Source organism: Colias croceus, chromosome Z, assembly GCF_905220415.1.
Source record: "Colias croceus chromosome Z, ilColCroc2.1".
Taxonomy (NCBI): Eukaryota; Metazoa; Arthropoda; class Insecta; order Lepidoptera; family Pieridae; genus Colias; species Colias croceus.
In genome coordinates this window covers 10,980,581-11,003,883 of record NC_059568.1, presented here as the reverse complement: position 1 = coordinate 11,003,883, position 23,303 = coordinate 10,980,581, and the positions used below count along the sequence as shown (strand labels likewise).

General features: G+C 31.1%; 1 protein-coding gene across 3 annotated transcripts; it reads right to left on the bottom strand.

The window, feature by feature from the left end:
• Positions 1-727: 727 nt before the first annotated feature.
• On the bottom strand, positions 728-9,401 carry LOC123705472. 3 transcript variants are annotated; one of them, XM_045654251.1, is made up of 4 exons: positions 9,366-9,401; positions 2,509-2,593; positions 2,030-2,191; positions 728-1,855 (listed from the first exon to the last, which is right to left on the bottom strand). In XM_045654251.1, exons 3-4 carry the CDS (start codon positions 2,179-2,181, stop codon positions 982-984), a joined length of 1,026 nt encoding a protein of 341 aa, XP_045510207.1. In that variant the 5' UTR covers positions 2,182-2,191; positions 2,509-2,593; positions 9,366-9,401; the 3' UTR covers positions 728-981. The 3 variants fall into 3 exon arrangements, with proteins under 3 accessions (XP_045510207.1, XP_045510206.1, XP_045510209.1); XM_045654250.1 differs by lacking the exon at positions 9,366-9,401 and adding an exon at positions 4,403-4,438; XM_045654253.1 differs by lacking the exon at positions 9,366-9,401 and adding an exon at positions 4,168-4,187.
• Between the last annotated feature and the right edge of the window lie 13,902 nt (positions 9,402-23,303).

The following is a 23,303-nucleotide window of genomic DNA, read 5'->3' as shown; positions in this document are numbered from 1 at the left end:
TTAAGAATAATTATGAACCTAACCTAACACCCAGGTGATTACAGAATATTATTTAGGTAATACTTTATACAAAATAAGCAGAATTTCTCTTTTCATATATTTTATCGCACACCATAACATGCAATGAAATATACTTAAGTCGTAAGAGTTTTGCTCGGACCTTTATGGTTGTAATATAAACTATATTAAGGTACTTATAATACTTAATGTAAAACAAATTGATATACCTATAATTCGTATTGATTTTACAGTATAAGCTTTTTTCGTAACGTATTTATAAGCACTGATCAATATCAAACACCTAAAACTTCTATCAAGGAAAATTATAATAATAGTCCATTTTAATGAAACTATTTATCACTGACCATTTTATTACTCCTATTTTCAGATACAAAACTCGAGATTAAACGATACTTAAACAAACTAGATTGCGCATCGTCGCACTAAATCACAGGGTACGTGAAAAGTTTACGTCTAATTTTTTCTTCGAGAATGTACTCGATTCTCAAACTTTTGCCCAACTTTAGATCATTTATACTTAGATATACTTATACTAAACTTTAAAAAAATAATGATATAGCATATACATAAACATTTTATATTTTCAGGAAATCTCTTGAAAAATATTATATAGTAGGTATCTATATAACGTTAATTCGCATTGTAAACCATTCTCACAAAATAAAAAAAAATTGAAAACTGTAGGTACATACATTTAAACTACAAATTACAATTTGTATTTTATTTATTTAGATTAAATTTTCACATTCGTTAAATTAATATTGTTTAGAATTCACAGAAAAACGTTGAGAGCCGCATGTAGAAAGTAAGGGTGGCGCCAGGAGGGCGCCAAGATTCGCTCGCAGGTAATTTAAATAGACGTCACATCGGCACTATTTTGAAGAAAAAAATAGATTGAATTCTCTAAAAAAATGTAAGAGTTCTATTCGAAATGGAACTGTATGTATACAGGAAAAATTATTAGAAACGTTTTGGAGATTTATTTCTTAAAACATTTTTTAAAGACTTCGCTTTCCTCTCCGTTAATATTCCCGACCGGTCCGCCAACTTGAAAGTCTTACAAAGTAATGTAACTCGGGCGCCACCCGCGTTCTCATCAAGAGTCTTCACTGTATTCGTCAAAAGATATTTATTTGCGAAATGTGACTGTTTAACGTTAACAATTTCTTGTTTATTTTCTTCTTTCGTTTGTTTATCTTCGTAGTCTGACATAGTAGAACTAGAACTGTAATTGCACACGACGTCTACCCTAATGACTTGAACGGTAGCTGGGCTTTCTGTCCTCGATATTGTCAAACTTTTCCTTTTACCGCTTTTTTCATAAGTAATTTTTGCATCTTTTATAGTAGTTTTGGTTGCTCCTACCATTTCTTTACCTTCATCCTTGTTACGCTTAAATGGTTTCTTAAATTTTGTATCACTTTTGGAGGTTTTCCTCGAAACATGTTTTAGCTCAGTCTGTACCGCCTTGCTCTCTTTAGTTTTATTGTCCAAAGTATAAATGAACGTGTTCGACTTTCCTGTGGAAGGTCTAGAGCGGTCGTTGCTTAGTAAGTACTTGGCGTAATCATCTAAATAATAGCACGTAAGTTCCGAAAAGCGTCCGCCGTCATTCGAGTTATCTTCGAGAAGTTCTTTCACAAACATCCTGTGTTTTCGGTTGCCCGGTAAAGTTTTGTATTTAAAGCTAGTCCGTGGTCTTTTCCTTTGCTGAACTTCGCCTTGAAACTGTAAGTTTTGTACGGACAAAAATAAGTCCTGCGCGTCTTGTTGAACTCGACCGTGGTCATAAATCTGATTGAGGTCGCAGTGTTCGTTTTCATTACAATAAAACCTGTGAACAGGAAATGGCGCTAATGCTACAAAAAAGAAACATCGATAACTTTAGATTCTCAGTAATCCATTATATATAATTAAGTTGTACGGTCGTTTTTATTGAACTTTATTGCTGAGTATAACTTTTAAAACTGAAATAAGTATATTTATTTTATATAGTTGAAATAAATACCTTTCTAAGGCTTTGCCCGTCCATCTTTGATCCTCTTCGTGGTCCGGGTCTATCAGTCGTTTTTGACAAATTCTACGGGGCTTCTCAACTGATGCGTTTGGTTTGACTCCAGACTTTGTTCTCTCCTGAAGCTGAAGTTTTGCACACTGCATCTTATCTGAACTATAAGCATAAATAATGCTATAAGCATAAAATCAATATACCTCTAAACGTAATAACAATAATTGTTTTTATTTTGCGACTATAATATTGTACATACTCTAAAAATACTGATTGTATAGAAAGTTTCAATATAAAGTAAAGTAATAAATAAGCTTAAAACATATTTTCTTAATATTGTTATAGAGTATAGTCTAACTTATATTGTTTGATACAATAACTGATTAATAATTATGTAGTTAAAAATATTTGAATTAGTCTAGGAATTATATTCTTATTTATAATAATATACATTTTCAGCAATTTCTATAATATATTACCATTCACGCCCTCAGGGTTAAATGAATTAGGGATGAGAGTTTATAAGAAATCGAAGTCCACGCGTGTGAAACTGTAGATAAACGCCTGTAACATAAAAGTTATAACACTGAAACAAGAGTCAAATATAACTATATTTATATATTTTTTGTCCACTGTTTGTGCTTTTCCTGCTAGGTTTACAATCCACTTAAATAATAATAAGATACAACCATCGATATCAATTCGCAACAATCAAAAGGTAAATCAAGGTCGACAAAGGAAATTAGCTTAATTCAAAATTGTCGTGATCCAATTTGTATTCGTCTATGTATAAGTGCTCAGAGCTGTAAATTTATACTTGGCTTTTACGACTTTAACAACAAGGACATAAAAAGCCTTGCACATAATTTCTAACAAACTTCCAAGGAAACTACGTCTAATAACCTTATTAATCTGTTGTTTTATTACTTAAGTTTGAAAGCTGAATCGCTGGTTTAAACTATATTTAAAAAAAATTCATTTCTAAAATAAAAATAAAGACAGTTTCACAAATTAGTAATTATCTCATGCAAAGCGTTTGCGAAGTGTTTTGTCATTTCAAAGTGCATTGTCTAACGCTTGGTCTAACGTCTATTCATTTTGAAAGCGTCTATGTTTTGAAGAAGCTCTTGTGTCTTCTCACTCTAGCATTAGCAATGCCAATTTGAAATTAGAGGGAGATGAATAAAATGTTTTTTTGAAAGCATTGATATAGGAACTACAATGCCGGCAGGATGGTGTATTTGATCTAGCAATGTAGCGGTCCACATGTTCTTGGGAATAGCTTCGGCAACGATGCAAAAAATGTTTCCCTGTGAAATTTTGTGGTGCTCGAATAGTTTTGGTACTTTAATTGTAAACGTTGTATCAATTTTAGGGTCGAGTAAATGAATTTTTCAAAGAAATAATTTATTTAGTTTATTATTACACTTAGGCAATTTAAATCATTTATTATTATCTTACAAATGTTATGTACCTAATAAAAAAACATAATAATTGAAATTTTTATTATTTTGATGAATTTCCTTTTATATATTTTGATCACCCTAATAGATGCTACACGATCCATGGCACCATTATTTTTATCGATTTCTTTTCAGCATTGACAAAAAACTTCAACGAAATGGCTTAATCGTGACTTGGCAGTTTCGGTGGTTTGTTTTGCATAATTACTGGAACAAAATAAAAACACATTTCGCTACGTCTTGTGAGCCGCCATCAGCTATATTTTGATGGAAGTCAAATGTCAACCGAACACGCAAACCTGTAAATTATATTTTAGGATAGTAGTGCTATTTTTGGTGAATTCTATCGAACTTAAATTGAATGTTTGTGCGCAACGAATTGTTTAAAGCAATTTGTTTCGAATAATATTAATTTAGTTACCCTCACGCAATATTTGTATCGTAGATCATAAGAATTGTAATTTTAATAGTTTATTTTACCAAATTGTAGTTTAAACGAAGTAAGCCATTTAAACTAATTGGTAAAGAGAATACAAACTTAATCAATTGAATAAAAATGAAAACATAATCTGAACCAGCTATTACTTTAATTATTTAGTACATATTCATGAATTTGTGTTATTTCACTAAACTTTAACTATCAAAATGTGTTAAGTCATAGTATTATACACGCACACAATGTTAGAATAATAGGCACAGCTGCTACGACTAGATGAGCACACAGACAAACATCTTGTTGCACCGCACACGGACATCTTGGATAACAAAAAATGCATTATTATTATCCTGGAACCAGGACATCAATAGTTGCCACCGAAATATGTTCCATGACGTCTTTGAAAAAGGCTGATAATGGTATAACACTCCACCTGTAAACGATTAACTTAGATTTATCCTGTGTTAACAATACCATGAACGATTTTAAGACGTTTTCCCAAGGAGATAACCCTTCAGCTGTGGCGGCCATTTTGCACGGTTTCGCGCATCTGTGAAGGCCATTCTGCGTGGTCAGCGCGAAACCGTGCGAGTTATAAACAATGACGATATCTCTAAAATTTTGTAGGGAGCTACTTTGTATAACTAATATCGTTCGAATCGTTATGAAACAAGCTAATATATAAAAGATATCTTAGTCATAAATTACTTTGCAATAAATAAGTAATTCTAGCTTGAAATCAGGGTGAGCAATTTTTTTTAGTTCATTGTACAAAACTCGTTAAAAATAAATAAATAAATAATTATTCATACAAAAAGGTTTTATTGTATTTACAATAATACATATACAAACTCATTAAATAATAAAAACCATTCATTCCTATACATTTTTTTTAAAATACAAGGCTTACAAAAACATTAGCCATTCCGAGCGGCCGAGCGCCGGGCAAAAAATAGGGACCGTTAATTATTCTTCAATCCAAGTGGTTTAGGTTATTAACTTATATTAAAGTTCGGTTCTTATACTTGACTACAAAAGAGTTTTGGCTGTAAGAAGTTTTTATGTTACGAGAAATGAAACAACAAAAAAAGCACTTGAAAAAAGTACCTCTTGAACTTTGGATACCTGACAGGATGAATTCTGTTACATTTATTTGATGACAGATGTCATGATAAAGCATAGTGTTCATTTACGAATCGTTAAAACAATAAAAGACATATGAAACCTTTGTAAAACATTCCTAAAATCGATGACTAAACCCAATGACGCTGTCGGCGCTGCGCGCGAAATCGAGACGTTGGACGGTAACTTTTTAAAGCGCTAGAGACGCTCGTAGCTACGTTTTTGTTATGTAAACATGTGGATGTATGCCATCCTTGTTCTTCTGTTGATATTTTGTGTTAGTTTGAGTAGGAAAGATATAGTTTACGATATACAATTGTAAAAAATACGACAGAAGGTACGTCACGGTATAATCAAGCTCCAGGAGCGGGGTCCACAGATGCGATTTTTTTGACATCATTCTTCTAAAGATTTTATAACAGACAAGGGGATAAGGTATTTTGTCCTGTGCATCAAAAGGAATTTAACTTTTAATAATATTTGAAAAAACACTACGTATCTCACTAGGCGCCAAATGCACGTTGCACATCGAATATTATGAGTTTTGTGGAATATTGTAGCTTCGAACGTGATGTTTTATTGCGCATCAGTTATTATCGCAGCGATAACACGTGTTTGTTTCCTGTGTTTATTATCTGGATTTATTTTAAGATAATTCCGTGCTATGAGCGGTTTTGTTGAAATACTTATTCTATAATTATTAACAGGGCAAAAAGAACACTTACCAAATACTTACGAAATGTACCTACTGTCGGTATTTTAAAATAATTGTCTCTTAAGCTTTATAATAAATGACTTTGTAAGACACAACTTTTATTATTTTATTTATATTATTGTCGTAAATGATCATGTTATTCGCTAAGATGGCTTTTATAGTACTTAAGAATACGAAGAAAGTGATTCTATTTAAAACAAAGCCTCCGTGCCTCCGTCAGTTGTAAAAATCTCTTCTCAGAATTTTCTTACAACTCTTTCTATTTCGATGAATATAATAATGAAACAAAGGAAGCTTACTCGTGGAACAATTGTCGAATTAGATAGGATGTTAAACTTATTTCAGCGAGTTCTTTAATAAAACTTTGTTTTTGTTTTATTCTAACATTTTTCTTAGTTTACTTTTACTGGTAATTAAAACACCCTCTCAAATTTTATAGACTTTGGTCGATAAAAAATGTTAGGTAAACTAATTTTTTTTGTTCAAAACGAACTAGGTAAATCAAATGAAACTTGATAAAATATTTTGAACAAAACTTTACCCATGATTCGTAACCAATTCGAATGTTGTCCGCCGTCGTCTTTTGTGTCGGAAATCGCAAACCTTTGACCTGTCAAAAGGTTCACTTGCAGCTAACCAGCTCGTCAGGCAAGGTGACCACGACAATACAACCTGCCAGTGGGTCAAACGCGACAAAAGAGGGTCAGTGAGAGCATGTATTGATTACACTACCGCATCCTAATCTTTCGGCCGGCCGGCTCCGCATTACCATCACAAAAGCCGGACCCCCCCGCTGTTTTAAAGAAATAAAATCGCTCAGAACACGCCCATGCCGAAAATTATATTATGTTTGAGGCAATTTAAACAGTGACTGATTTATTTGCTCTTTTTATCTCGAGACAATGGAATCTTAATAGCGCTCCGTTATAATTACTGTTCTCTTCAACGCATCACATATTATTATTTATCAAAAGTTCCCATGCTGAAGCTCGTATCAATCTCTTGTATGGAAGTTGCAATGCTATTTCAATAGAAACGTGCACCGGCTGTATTCACGACCCCTTTGCCCTAAAATCTATCAAGAATCGGACAAAGCCGTGTGCGCGAATATGTAGCAGTGGATAAAGAAAGGGATGATATATTGTTAAGTCTGATGTTATTAAAAAAACCATTTCCCTTAGTGCTGTCAAGGTGCATTATCACTAGTGATGTAGGAAAGATGTCGGTAATTTTTATTCTTGTAACAAAAAGTTGATAATTTAAAATTTTAAATGCTAATAATAGCTATAATCAATCAAGAGATCTTGTTTTTTTTTATAATTCAAAATTTTAGTGTCTACTGACAGTGTCTTCGAGACATAATATTAAACATTACCTATAACAAAAGTTACTTACTTATATTAATATGATTTACTAGTGGATTTAATAGTAATTAGTCTCTTCTTAATTAATCAAATTTAAGCATGCTAAATAAATAAACTAAACCTATTTTCCGATCCCAGCCGTTAATAACTTCCCCGTTCTCGATAATATTAGTAGTATAATGTTTACAACTTTAAAGGAATGTGAAACTTTTGTGAACCACAATCACGCCAAGTATAATGGTGAAAACTATGCAAACTCCATAATAATAAATTTTATTTTCAACGCACTTGACGTAACAGAAAAACTTATAAATTCAATTGGAATACTCCTATTCCGTTTATCGTATTATCGATTAAAATAGAACATCACTATTGGCTTTCAGGTGAACGTAATCATTGTGGGAAAGAATGATTCTATCTCATTCAAAAATATATCCGTTCTATTCTAAAATTGCTCCCTAGATGATATATTTTAATATTGAATGCGATAGTCAATAGATATGCTATTATGTGATAAATGCATGATCTTAATAATAATAAAAGTTAGCTATGTTATGAAAAATTGTGTCTTGTATTGATTGCCTAGTAGGTATGTAAGGTGCACAAAGCAATGTAAGTTTAGGTCATTTTTGGGGTGTTTTAAAAATAAATTAACCGTGGTATTTGTATGAAGGTACCTACAAAAATGAAGTTAAATATTATTATTGACCAACGATCCAACTGAACCAAAGAGGATTTTAATTAGGTAAATGTTCAAGAAAATGGGTACCTACAGACACACAGGTTTATTTGTAAATTAGACAAAGTATACAATTTTACATGTACTTTCTATAAAGAGGATGGTAAGAAATAGATAAAGAGTAATTATCATCTTCATCATCAAAATTGTTGTGACTGATGCTTATGGATTTTACCTATATATACATAAATTGAAACAACTAATTGGGACAATTTGACTGTACATTATTAAACAAAGACGTGATGTTAATATACTGTAGTATAACCACATATGTTTTATTTTTTAAATAGGACTTTTGAAGAAAAAGAGCACTTCTTTCTTGTGCGCCCTTTCAGGCTATTAATGGTAATAGATTATGATCAGAATTGGCTGTGGACTGTGGACATATCGAGAAACTAAAAACCAATTTCAACAAAAATGTTAATAGTGAAATGATTGACCTATATTTTACTGAAAAGATGGTTTTATTTTTATTGGAAAAGACAGCGTAATGTGTAGCGAAAAGAGAATGGAATTTCCAAAATAATAATACAGTTTTTTGAAATGCCTTTCTCTATCTTATATGATTATTATCTTTTTAAAAAAAAATTCAAGATATTTTACTGAATATTATTGCGAGTAAATATAGATTACACTGAACAGAGACAATACGCTTTACAATGGGGCTAATTGTTGGCATAAACTTGTAGTTTGCAGTGTTTAGTGCTGTCAGTTATATCGGCCCTTTTGTCGGTTCTCTTTGTTCAACTCAAAGGTGCCGCTCGATACGCATGTTTCCTTGGTATTAAAAATCGATTTCTATGTAAAATATATTAGTTGCAAATTGACCTTCTTATGGAAGTTGGTAGCGCTTTTTGAACTTTTTGAAGCTTTCGTTATTTTTTTTTTGTATTTTTATTATTTTGTACTCAAGTTTTAAGAGCATGCAAGAGCATGAGCAAGGTACATTCAAGATAGCTTTAATACAAAATAATTGGAAATAGAATTACCTAGAGATTAATTTTAGTATGAAAAATGTTATTAATGGGTGGTCCTTCCTTACCTTTAGTAGTGTGCAAAGAATGACTTCAAAGTTCATTATTTTTTAATCAGAGCTCTATATTTATTGTGTTATAATGAGATGAATAAAATAAATTATTTGCATTTGATTACCTTAATGTGCTTGTAGATTTTATTGTAAAGCTTCCAATTTAATGCCAATTGTTGAATCAATAATTCGATTTACAATTTTGACTATTAATTTGTTGCGGTTGCAATATCTATGCAACCACATAATATACCATACTTATATTACGTACACAATCTACAGAACCCACAGCTTACTCTGACTCTTACTTACTACTTACTCTTGACGTACATACATATCTACAAATTGTGATACGGTTGATCTCCGAACAAGCCCAATAAACTCAACATTTATACGCAAGTGACAATAAAAGCAAAGCAAAGCAACGTGTAACGTGTAAAAACCGTGAGTAAAGAGGAGCAATAAATTACCCGTATTCAACCAGAGAGGAGGTGCGCCGCGCCACGGCCGCCGTGCGACTACAGACAACATCGTATCATAACATTCATTTGATTCTTGGGCCGCGGTTATCATGCTCCAATTTTAGTCTACTGTAAGTCAATAGTAATATATTTCTTAACTATAAATTAGGATACATAGAATTAAAAGCTACTCGTTGTTATACCGACCAAATGGTGGTAATGTCATTGGAACTACGCGATTCGGTTGTTACCTATGCCTTAGTTTTTCTACTTTATTATTTTTTTATATGATTTGACTATTTGACTATTTTTTCTAATAATATTTATTGTACCGATAATGAATAAACCACATAGGTGGTACCACGTAACCGTTTATAGATTAGTTATTATGTAGGTACCTTAACTTTGAATAAGCTGTTTAACAATGAACCCGAATGTTAAGAAGAATCGGTAAGGTAAATCGGAAGAATCAGATTAAATAACATATTAGTTATTATTTAATCTGATTCTTCCAAAGTTGATAGTTATAATTTTTTGTGAAAATAGTTTCCGAATATTCATGTGTCTATAATGATTCCATAAATACGGCCATAAATTATAAGCAAAAGAACTTCTGGAATATCAACAGTTTTATATGCAGGTGTAGGTATATAAATGGAAGTATATTTTAAATCCAATGTTATATTATAAATGTATATAATTCTGATACTTACTTTTGGATTGATCCACATCACCCAGGGTCAAATATAGTGAAGTGAAGCCAAAGCTACTGTGAAGCCTTAAGTGTTGAAATAGATAATGAAAGCTTTGTACGTAAAGTAATGATTTTTCTAATGTAAAATTTTCGTTTCTATTGCAGTAGATATTTATGCGGCGTGGAATACAGGAATTTCAGATATGGCATATATTATTCTTTTAATATTCACCAAACTATAAATTAATTACCTACAAACTCTCGTTCATACTACAGAACATTATAATTATATCTCTTTGTCTAAAATATAGTCACAAATGAATCCTGAATGTATCAAATGAATGTATTATAGTATAATTATTTAAATCAACCGTTTTTTACTCGGTAAACATAGGCCGACATTTATTGTGAACAAGCCTTGATGTTGTTCGACGCATTGTACTTAGAAGTATTAGCCCCTTTTACTTATAAGTAAACTTTTACATAAGAATATGTATTTTTTTTAAATTATATCAAGGCTATTTTGTAAGTAGGCATTATAGGTACCTACTAAACTATCTTGTGCTAGGGCACCATATGGTCTTACCCCGGATGAACCCGTAAGCAATACCTAGCTATTTCTAAAGAATATTCTGGCACAAAAGCTAAATCCCATAATATCTTGAAATCCATTTAGTAGTTTTCGCTACAAAAAGTAACAAGCATTCAACCCTCAATTTTACGTTTTAAATATTTTAAATGAGCTCGGAAATATAAAGTATGGCAATTAATACGAATCATTTACATTATACCGATTTAGAAAAATGGTTAAATCAAAATAAACTCTTTTAAAAACACACTAAAGTTCTAAATATTAATTAATGATAATAAGATATGCGTGGTTTCTACCGACTCCTACCATTATTATCTAATCTAATTGTTAGATCAGTCCAAAACACTTAACGGTTTATATAACCGTATATTTTCGAGCTCGCATATTACCAACAGCGCAGTGGAGTATCACAGATCGTTGCGATCCTGACGGCTGACACCCATCATCGCTGACCTCTCCGTAATCGATATTTCGAGAACACCTACACGCGATGATACGGACACCACTGACTGCATATTTGCATTATTTAACTTACATGCTAACCTTATCACGCGATCAAAACCAATCGACCGCTGTGTGACGTGAAAAGTCTATCGAACACCAAACGGCTCCGAAGAAGTTGTAAGCCATAAAAGTATTCCAATTGAAGGTGATACGAAATGCGGATTTTGTTTTTTATATTGTATCCAACATGGCACACATGACAATTTTACGACACGCGGTTTTTTTCCTGAATCATACGTAAGATTTATGAAGTAATAAAATAAAAGGATTTATTACAAACTTTATAAACAAAAAAGGTAACAACTCATTTACTGAAAGTTTCATCCGTGCGAATGAGTCTATTAATAAAATTAGTTAAAAATAATATACCGTATTGCTAAAGAACTGGTGACTCGGTGGGAGTTCCTGTAATTGTAACTGACCTTAGGTAATATTAAATATACTGACCTTGATGCCTGATCTGACCGAGCTTTGTTTGACCGCGGCTAGCTCTGTAACATATTGCCTAATGTTAAGCATGTGCCCACCCGACTGCCAATTATTTCAACAAATATACATATAACACAAAGACTGTATGTTTAGTATAATTAAGCAGTACTTTAGCTATTTTAGTAAGTATACAATTTTAATTAACCTAATTTTAAATAAGATAATATATAAAAGAATTCATTAAAATATCGTTGTTTCGAACTGATTGCAGCCGTAAATTGCGAAAAAAACGACACATTCGACCACCCATAATGCTTAGCAACAATATTCTGTCTCTTTTCAGCTTGTCCATCGTGTATCCCGCCTCTCTCTTTCAGCAACAAACTGTTTTTTCTAATATTACCATTGTTGTTTAGGGTGGTCTTGCAAGATTTAAACCGAATTGATGTGACAGAATCTTTATGAACTAATTTTTATTTTTAATTACAAGTTGTATAACTACTCGCCTTGTGTATTTTTTGCCCGCCTTAATGCAAATGACATTATCGGCACTCGTTTAAAATTATAAGTGAGCGATTTGTTTTATTTGTCTTTATTAGCTGTCGATTAGGTCGGCTGTCAAAAATGTACAACGACAATTAAATGAAATATTATTTGCGACTTGTTGCTTGTGATATCATCCGGTTTCGATTTGTGGCCATTTTGTAATTTACGCAATAACCTAGTAGAGGAAAAATCTATTGTCGATACAATAATAAAATAATAATATGGGAACATATTATAGACATATTGTAATGGCAACGAAGTTTTTCTTTTAGTTTCTCGTAAACTATTAATCTGCTACGAAACATTAAAATTGCAAAATGCATTTTAATCGCTTTACAGTTACTAGCGAACAAAAACAAAATTCTTTGAAAGTTGTTACAAAGCTAGCAATTATACCTTTGCAGTGAAAAGCCAGCGGTTTTCACAATAAGGCTACAAGAATCACGAGCTTTAATTATTAAGCTGAGAACAAATGATTTTCAGTGAATATTATTTTTCTATATAAATAATACAAGTTCCTGATAGATGATTGTCTTTTCTTATAACTAATTTTAAAATTTACGACATTTGCATTGTCTAGGTTAGTTTTCGAAATTCGATCAGATTTTAATATCGTACCTACTTGTTCAAAATTTTTACTTCAAAATTTCTTCATTTGAACCCAAACCTGAATTCAGTTAACAAGACGCGTTAACTAGGTAACTGTAACCTAATTTAAGCTAAGTGTTAAAGTGCAGTTGATAAATGTTTTTTTACAAAACGGAGCTTATTAGTAAAGACGTAAAGTTCATTATTAATTGGTGTTTCTAGACATTAATATAGTGGTTTGAGATTATGAAACGTAGGAATATGCCTTTAAAATCTGTGAATCCGTAAACCATCCGAGTGGCTGGTCATCTGAGAGGTAGATATAGAAAAATATAATATCTGATAAACAGTACGGACTATCATTTTTTACGTAATATGAGTAATTAGAATTACAAAAAAAATATAGTCTTAATAAGTCGGTAAAGTTTTGCGTCTAATGGTAAAAATTAAAACCGTTAAAAAATTTAAGAGTTTTAACTTACAGAAAATATTTTTTTTTATAATAATTATAGTATAGATAGTGTGTACTCAGGTTAAGCAGTGGTTGGCACCAACCTACCCCTTCGTTTTAAACCAGCTCTATCTAGACTACAGCTAAGTGTACAATATGCAATTTCAGTTAATTTACCCCGTGCTAGGCAAAGTTCATGCACATCATTTATTTATGATTTATACTCTGTATTAATGCTGCCTGTAACTTGCACCTTGTTACAAACAAATAAGGTTTATATTCTTTGAATATTTTCAATGCTTTCTAATTAAAGCATAACGCATTCAGTTTTCATTCTATATAATAAACACATAGATTTCTATATACTAGAATAATTATTCTTCTGACGAAATACGAGTTTCCAGAAGAGAAAAAATTGCATCCATTTCAATTAACACGCAAACTGCATTAAATAAAATAACTTATGAAAATATTTTATTGCTTTATAATTAGGTAAATGTTAATGTCAATGACTTCTCCGTGTACTTTAATATGGAATAGAGGTCAGATTTTAATAAAAGCTTAATCGAGTTAGCCACCGGCTCTGTTACTAAGACATTTTTCACCCCATCGATTTCGATAAACACGGATGAGAAGCATCAAGCAACTTATTTCTGCACCATTGCTTTATATCTCGTTTAATGTTGCGTCCACACAGATCTAAGAATATCTAAGATCTAAGATTATCACTAAGGTATCGGATGAACTCTAAGACGCTTTGTGCACAATCGTTTAGTAATTGCCCTAACTCCTTCCTGCGCACCGGTATATGTCCTAATAGCATTGCATACTTAACATTTTAGACAATATGACGTCAATAACAAATGAGGTCTTTATTACTCGTGTAGCCTGTTTAGACATGCCATGCTACCCCATGTTGCTAACGTATGGCTTCATATTGTGGGTGCTAATGTAATTCTCAGCGAAAAGCTATCATGAAAATTTCCTATAAACAACGTGTTTTAGTCACACAGTACACGCGCGTGTATGACGTATATTATGATGATCTTCAGGACTTGTGTTGACCTACCACAATATTACCAATACTAATGATAATTATACAGTATTATATTACACATCATATCAATGTTCTAAATATTAAACATTTGAGGTTTTGTGCAGTGCTTAAAATTTATTTTTTGTGATTTATAATAATGATTAACTGGTAAAAAATAATTACTACATGATTAATCATACACGCTTTTGAACTTGGTTTCCCACAGTTTTAAATGACACTGCTGTACAATTATTTTAATCACTATTTTTTAAATTAATGACGAATTTGGTTCTGTTTAATCTATTTCTATCTTACTTGAGGAATATGTATAGAAGAGCTTAAAAAATTGAAAGTTGAATTTAAATTTTAGGTCGCTTGTCAAATATACTCTTTATTATGAAGCTAGGTGATTTAAAATAACAAAGAAAATACCTAACGAATTCATTAATTCTTCAGAATTCTTAAATCCACACATAATAACGTGTAATTCAATTTATTAATATAATAATATAATTATTATCATTCCCTATCAACGCCTCGCACAAGCTATAGAAGTCCAACTTTTGGGTACGTTATGCAAATTTAAATTATGCGTGTGATTGTCGGATTAGACCCTCTAAATATGACGAAATATAAAATGCATAATTTTTTTTTAACTTTATATAGGACATGATTTATTTCCAGTTTCATTATTAAACTTAATTATGTACCTAATTATGTACATTCATATTTCATACAATATGAATCTATACTTATTGTTGTTTGCAATATTATTTATGTTTTTAAATTGGAAGCAGACCAAACATGACTGTTTTATTTTGAGAAAAATATAATTAATTATTGCGTTAAATCTAAGAAGCTTCTTGGTTACTACGCCAAAATGTAAATTTTATGTATACCCATAGTTTACATTATAAAAAATACATCTTAATAAATATTATATAAACTAAAATGACTGCATAATTAATTGCATAGATTATAATGCATATTTAAATTGTGTTCTTTAATAATAGGCCAATTATTTTTAATTCGCGTAGGAAAGATTATAGATGTGTACTTTAAAAGTTGTTTGGGATTATAACCTTAGACATTTAGCAAAGTCAAATAGCGGTAGAGATATGACTAAATAATGTTATTTGAAGGTGATTTTAGCAAGAGACAACCACCTGTGTGGTCCGAATATAGTGCTAATCCAGATTATAATTTCAATCACTATAAGCAACCGGTATGCTTTTCAAATAAATATATTTTTGTCGTGATATTTTAGCCAAATTTCATTCGCCGACTATTTAACATCGTCATGCACCAGGATCAACTGGCCTTTCATGAGAATTTAGTCTAAAATAGACAACGCTGGTCAAAAACAGACTGGTAGATATCGCAAGCATGAGTCCATGTTTATAGTTTTAGGTCCCGTTGATACCTTGACCATTTAAACTGAATCGTAGAAAATATAAGCCAAGGAAACTTGTACAGATTAGTAAAAAAGAATATTTCTTCTCCATCGCAAGCTTACCCTTATATTCTGGAATGAAGTTGGAAGCATTTGGTCTGGTAAAACGCTGCTAGGATAAACTTTAAACATGAAGTATTAAAAGATAGATAAAATATGTACTTATAAACGTTTAATTTTTTTTCCTAATATTTGTTCTGACCTACGATTTTAAAGTACCTTTAACCGAAAACGTTGTACCGAAGTTTAAGGTACCATTGTTTTGTTACATAATCATCATCTTTAGCCTTTTTATAATCCAACATTTTTATGGAAAATATGTTCCAAGATTTCCATATGTCAATATGATACATCGTATAAATTAATACCACTGTATCAATATCCAATTGATAATTACATATTCGTCCACCAATCGGTATCCGTTTGATCGCTAGACTAATATGCAAAACTTGTAATAAAATAATTAAACTTTATATCAGTACCTAAACAGATTTCTCGCTCCGCAGTTTTGTCGCTTCTTTTAACGTTGATTTATATGCTTACATAGGTATCGACAAAGCATTCCTTGTGGACTTCAATGACCTATGAGTAATCGCGATTATTCGCAATAAAAAAAGAACACAGTGTACAAACACCATGTCTTTAAATTATTTGGGAATAAACAAATGACACGAAAACAAAAGTTTATAGTTTGGATACAAGTGTGGATACAAGTAAGTAAGAGAAATAATCAGATACATCTTTCAGGCTAATGATAAATTATTAAAAGCACATTTTAAGTGGCATAGATAAAAAAATAATGAAGATTATTTCACAGGAACACAAGAGCTTCTAATTTATTCTATAACGGAATTGTTCTTTCATTTGTAAACAATTGGATAATTCATTAGCATATTTAGTTGTAGCTTAGCCCAAACTTCACAGTCCAGAAAGTTTGAAGTCTCCATCCTCTGAGCCTCAAACAGTACCAAATTGATAACAAATCAATATAATAATAATATAGTCCTCATATTTATTATCAACCAACAAATTTAGTTTTTTTTTTGTAGCTACATGTCAGATACAAAAAGTGAAAGATCTTTACGAAAATAATGTCATTATTGTACCCAATGATACGGACATGTTTACTCAACTCAACGTTGAGTTCCTGAATGAAGCTCAACCATCCAATTTCTGAAGACTTCAAACCACTAGCGAACCCAGGTAAAAGTCCAAAGTTAGACATTAGAGTTATTGTTATGTATATAGATAAAGCAATATTATATCTCAAATATTTCCTACATCATGGACAACATATTCCCGAGGAACTTGCTCCACAAACAGCTTACAGTATCGGCATCGGAAACGAACGAGTGCCTTACCGTGCTTTTAATAAGAATAACTTACCTCCAGGCTCTTGAACAAAGAAACTAATTAGAGTGGATCAAACGAATTGTGATACAAATCGAAAAAAATAATATTTACAACATACGTTCACATTTATTACATGCAAAATTTTATATTTCTCCTCTCAAAGTTTGGATAATAAACATCGAAAATTTTAAGTCAAAAACCAAAAGAACTCTCCCTACATTCTTTTGCGGTTACTTACCTAGTTCTCAGCTACTTTTGTTAATTGGAAATAGGAATGTCGTTTCCAAACATGTTAAAAACGACGGATTAGATTAAATGGTAGAAAATAAAATATTTATGTTTGAACATTGAATAGTAAACAATGAGAAAATGAAAAACAACGAATCGTATTTTATTGTCTAGACAAAACAGTGCTCTGAATTAATAATTGTCTGTTTATGACTACAAAAAATATGACAATTTAATTAAAAGATAATGCGGTTGTGTCTTGGTTGTGTGTTATATTTGTAAGTATTTCTGTGTTGCCTAGTTGGTGTAAACGAGATTTATCATTCATATTCATAGCCAGCATGTACCTAGATATACATGTAGGATTAATAACATACCTGAATATTTAAAAATTCCCCGATACATAGTTTTAATAGGATCCACTAAAAAGCAAAATCACTCGAACAAATATATCTAATCTTAGGCATTCAGCTTAACGAAAATAAGACGAAACAAATTATTTATATCCTATTGTTCAATGTCAGACTGGAGCAATGTTACTGGGAACTGCAGAGTTAGTAATTAACATCTATGTCCTTGAATATCAGACGACCTTAGAACACGCCGCTCGAGTTATGTATAAGAATCAAACGTTAAATTGGAGCTTAAATAAAAACCGGTTGAGTCGCTTCTACGGTGACGTCATCATCCTCAGCTTCCGACGAGCCGGGTTATTATAGAAAACGACAGTATTACAGTTCTATAAGAGGGCCAATGACTTTGTTTTCGAAGTGCATGGATTCAGCTCTGTGACGTCACAGTGAACTATCCACTTCCTTGGGGGTCTCGCCTTCGAGTTTATCTACAATCGTATTTTAAATTAATTTACCAAAAACATTATTTTATATATCTTATATATAAAAATTATTGTATATTATCCTAAAAAACTTGGCAACAACAGAAATAAGTCCGACGAATTATTTATTTTTGAAAGAAAATCGAATGCCACAAGTCTCAAGGTAAGGTGAGTTATATTGACCGCAAATCTGAATGGTATTCGGAAATACCACCCTTGCGATTATATTGTATAAATTAATTGTGGCGAAGAAGTTGTTCTAATAATGGTAATAAAATCATGAATTGGCTGCAAAATTAAAAGACTACCTAAGTACTACATGTTTGTAAAAGAGACCTATTTTGTTTAGTCTACAAATAGTATTCTGAATTATAAACACTGGGTCATGATATTTGTAAGTATTATAAGCGTTTATAAATTAATATTGAACAACCTTCAGTCATTCAAACGATCAGCACCCTTTATTTATAATTATTCACTCACAACATTTTATAGTGCATAAAAAATGACATTCAAATAATCTAATTCTAATTAATACAAAAACTCTTATAAATAAGTTTTACATGCATACAATATTTAAAAATATATTGCATATATTGCATCTTATTTTACACATTGAAACACGACATAGCTATGTTCAAAAAAGTGGATAAATGTCAACTTATAACATCTAACCTTTATGTCCCAATAGAGAAAAAATCATCTGTCATTAAAGTTATCATCATCTCCTTTAATTAGAAGTTAGTAACAATAAAAACAAGCAGCCGATCGAAACATTAATGCCATAACATGATCACAATAACCCGAACCTCACACTTAAGGCAATCAAAACAAGAAATACAAGTGTTTTATAGTTAAAACTTGCAATATATCTCGCAACGAATAAAATAAACGATTTACAGGAAAAATAGAAAAGCAAGAATTGTCACCATATACACAAATACAAATTGCGTGAGATGGTTGTGACTCTATATGGGTCAAGGAACGTTTCCCCTTGCAACCTCCTTGACTTGCTGAGGCCAATCACCATCAGGCGTGCTTTTTTTTTGTTTTTTTTCTTCCGAATGAAAATCATTTTATATTTTCGTATCGCTTGACCACTTTTGTTATCTTGTCATCAACAGGAACAAATTTAAATTATTTTAAATATAATATATAATATTGTCTGTAATAGTACTCTACGTAGTACTTACCTACTAAACAGATTTTAAAGTAAAATCGACATCGAAAACCACGCTATCGTTTTGTGAAAACAAAATGGAAATCGATGAAGTAGTTTTCAGGTTTATCGCCAACTAGAAAATTAGAAAATAAAAAAATGAACTTTACTAGCTTTAATTTTTGAACTAAAATCTAATAGGTATACAATAACGATGTGTTTGTAGTTAAACTCCTCCAAAACGGCTTGACCGATTCTTCTGAAATTTTGTGTGCATATCGGGTAGGTCTGAGATATCAATTAGGTATCCATTTTTCAGACCATTATATATAAGTGTAAGTCGTAAGACGGAACTACATTTGTCGGGACAGATAACACATATAACAGTATACATAATATCTTAATTTTTTCTTCTATATATTCACACGACAGCAATGATTTTATTTACTTATATTATCGTTATATTTTAAAGGTATCTAAATTATTATAAATAAAAAGTACATTTTTATGATCGTTTAGTTAATAAAAAAATGTTGTGTGGTTTTATGAAACCACGGTAAAAGTGAAACTTTTTCACACTATAGACATTTAACTAAAAATTATCGTATTTGTACGACAATTATCGTACTTATCGTGCGTCACGCGACATGCGCTACACAGACCCAAAAGTTTGAGACGATGTAATAAAAGTTTCACTTTAAAAATATATTTAATATTCAAAATTAAAACTTAAATGCAACACAATATTTGCTGATTTCATTGACGTTTCGCGCAAAAAGCGATGATGAAAAAACTGCAAACTGCAGTCAACGCTCGGCAAAGTTAAATGAAATAACGGTGAATTTAGTAAAGGATTCATTAAACTTTGGAATACACATTAGCATGTTGCACTTCCGTTAGAGTACTCTTAGTACATATCTGATAATCTGACGTGTGTTTTCCAATAATGTTTATACCTATACTAATATTATAAAGCTGAAGAGTTTGTTTGTTTGTTTGAACGATCTAAAACCGAAAGAATTTGAAAATTCGGTGTTAGAAACAGGAGTGGAGCCACGGAGGTGAATCCGCGCGTAGCAGCTAGTCTGTAGTATATATGTATAATAACCATGGACTTCAGAAAAGTCAAAAAAGGATTTAATTACCAAACAGAGATAGACTAAAGGAATAATTTTACTATATTCCATTCTTAAAAATACTATATTCTTGCGTTTATAGTAATTAGGTATATACACTTGCACGGTAAAATACCTACTCTTATTGTTATGGCCAATCAAAAGCTTTCTTTGCTTGTTCGTGACCAAAAGTTCATTTATGAATGATTTCATGAGGGATTTAACATACATTTGCAGACGAAAATTGGGACATTATTATGGATTTATAAGTTAATAAATAATAATACACTAAAAATCAATTAAGTTCTTTTTTTTCATGCCTATGAATGTTTCAGAAGCATCTTTTATTATTCAATCTATCTTAAATAAGTCATTGGATTCAAAAAACATTAACTCCCTCTTTGTAAACGCGTATAAATAACACTGAAATGTAAACGTAAAAATCCATGAACAATAAGATTGTTCAAGGTCAAGAAAAAAGAAAACTCATGTAAATTCGATGTTCGTACTGCATAAAATTTAACTTTAAAAACAGATCCTCGCTTTCTCGTTCGACATTGATTTTCAGTAATATATTTAAAATAATTGAAGTGTCGCGTAAAACTGCAATAATAATGAAAGATTCATGAAAATCCAGGGGCATACGTCATTAGGGCGAATACTGGAGCAATGTGACGGCCATGTACGGGCGCGTGACCACGCGTTACCGGGGATCTTTGCTCGGTTAGTCTAGGAGATAAAACGATTCCAAATAGCACAGATTTTAATACGCGACTTTAATGAATATTTTTTACAAAAAATGCTAATCAAAAAATTACTTGGAACAATTTTTTTTAAGTAGATCTCTCGCCTCAAATGGATCAAATTTTTTATTGTTATTTTAATTTAGATTAGGTATGCTTAATTAATTCAAGTCATACAATTAATAGGCAGGTAATTGCATACTAATAGCATACCTAATTCATACCTTATTATAGAAGATACACATTTATACACATATTCTGATAACAAATTAGTAACAACTCGAATCGATATAATATGTAATTACGTAATTTATATCTCATCCTTTAAATTACATAACAAAGGGATCCGCTAATTTGTATACTCATAACAATGGATACATGAACATAACAAACATAATACAAAATTGTGAAGAAAAAATAGTTATGTTCATTAATTCCACACAAAAAATTGCATCGATTTACATTCCGAGCAGTGTCTAAAATCGATATTTAGTGGTGAAGCAACCAGTAAAGTATGTTGCATACCAATCGAGTATCAAAAGTCGCGTTCTAACATAAAGTTGTTGACAAAACTGGCCATCTACTGGTCTATAAGTTGTAATTGTAAAGGAATGGCGTCAGCGACACTGACCTCCGCTGTCTCAAGTACGATGGGTCGTTACCTTTGCAATGCACTTGAGATGCAGAAACTAGTCTTTAAATTAAAATCGTATTAAAATATTTTATATGTATATTTATGTCCAATTATTTTATTTACGATTGGCTGTAGGTGTTTTTTAACAGAATGTGTGACTTATATGTCGTATAATTGTTAACTTTTTGTTACACTAATTTAATAAAGAACTAGACAATCATAATGTGGTAGAATTATTGTACCAAGTGAGCGCCAAAATAAGCTTTATCGGTTTCCTCCTACTTTAATAAATCCAGAAAAAAACACTGATTACCAAGTAAATTTACTACTCAGAGGCAGAGGAAATAGATTTTTTAAGGAATAAGCAGTAAGTATTCCTTGCAAATTTTTCACGGAAGAACCAAAGACTACTTAGCTCTAAATAAATGAAAAAGTTCAACAGTTCTTCAATCTTAAATTCACCCTTATATTTTGTTTCAAAGGTACTTTTATAATAATATACTTACCTACCTCTTTAGTCCTTATATACGGGAGGCCAGAATTTTTTTAATCTACATGTGAATACATATATCTATTAATAACATATCGCATGAATCATTATGAAATTTAATAAAGATAGTTTTCCTTCTTATAAATGTTATAGCGTGTTTTAAACTTTTCAGTATAGGTATCGTGTAATCGTCATCGCTTATAAATAATTATAAGTCAAAGAATATCAAAATCAACGACCTAATATTGTCTAACCTTGATAAAATACCAATGACCATTTAATAAGGCCACCGACCACGTTATTCACAATTATTTTTAAAAATTTAACATGCTCATGAAATGCATAATAATAATATGATTTATAAAATAAACGTTCATTTTAGTAAATACCTAATACAACGTGTTAATATACATAATATAATTTATACACATTTAATTGTAAGTAGATTTTGTGGAATGAAAATCAATGATTAAAGTTGTTATGATAAAAATTACATATAAGTAAGTAAATATTATGTGAGCATGAATAAAATAATACTATGAAATTAGCTGAATAATGAATATGCAGAATAATAAAAAAGTAGATTTCTAAACAAAACACCACGTTTTTATTTAAGAATCTAACATCTTGTATCTTCATATACTTATAGGTTATAACTAAGTACAGCATAATATAAGTTGTATAAGTGTATTTTCTAGGATTAAATTTTTTTTATATTCAATATTTCAAATGAATATCTGCTATCTATCTTCTCCAACCGTCTTAAATCTCACTTCATTCATAATAAGTAAAACTATTATCTGAACGAATTGGAAGTTTCACAGAAACGTAACCGCATCAAAGCCTCCGTCCGCGTCGCCCACACAACATGCGAATTATATATAGTTATACAAGACCACGTGGGAACGGAAATTAATTAAATTCCAAATGCATTACTTTATGAGTAAAAAAAATGTTTAAAATTAATGATGTGGTCCTCTCGGTTGTGAATGAAAGCATGGAGTGTACTTTTGAAAAGCAATATTTTTCCTACAATAATTTTAACAATCCAAATGTACCTATTCTTAACAATAATAATTAGAACTTATATATCACTA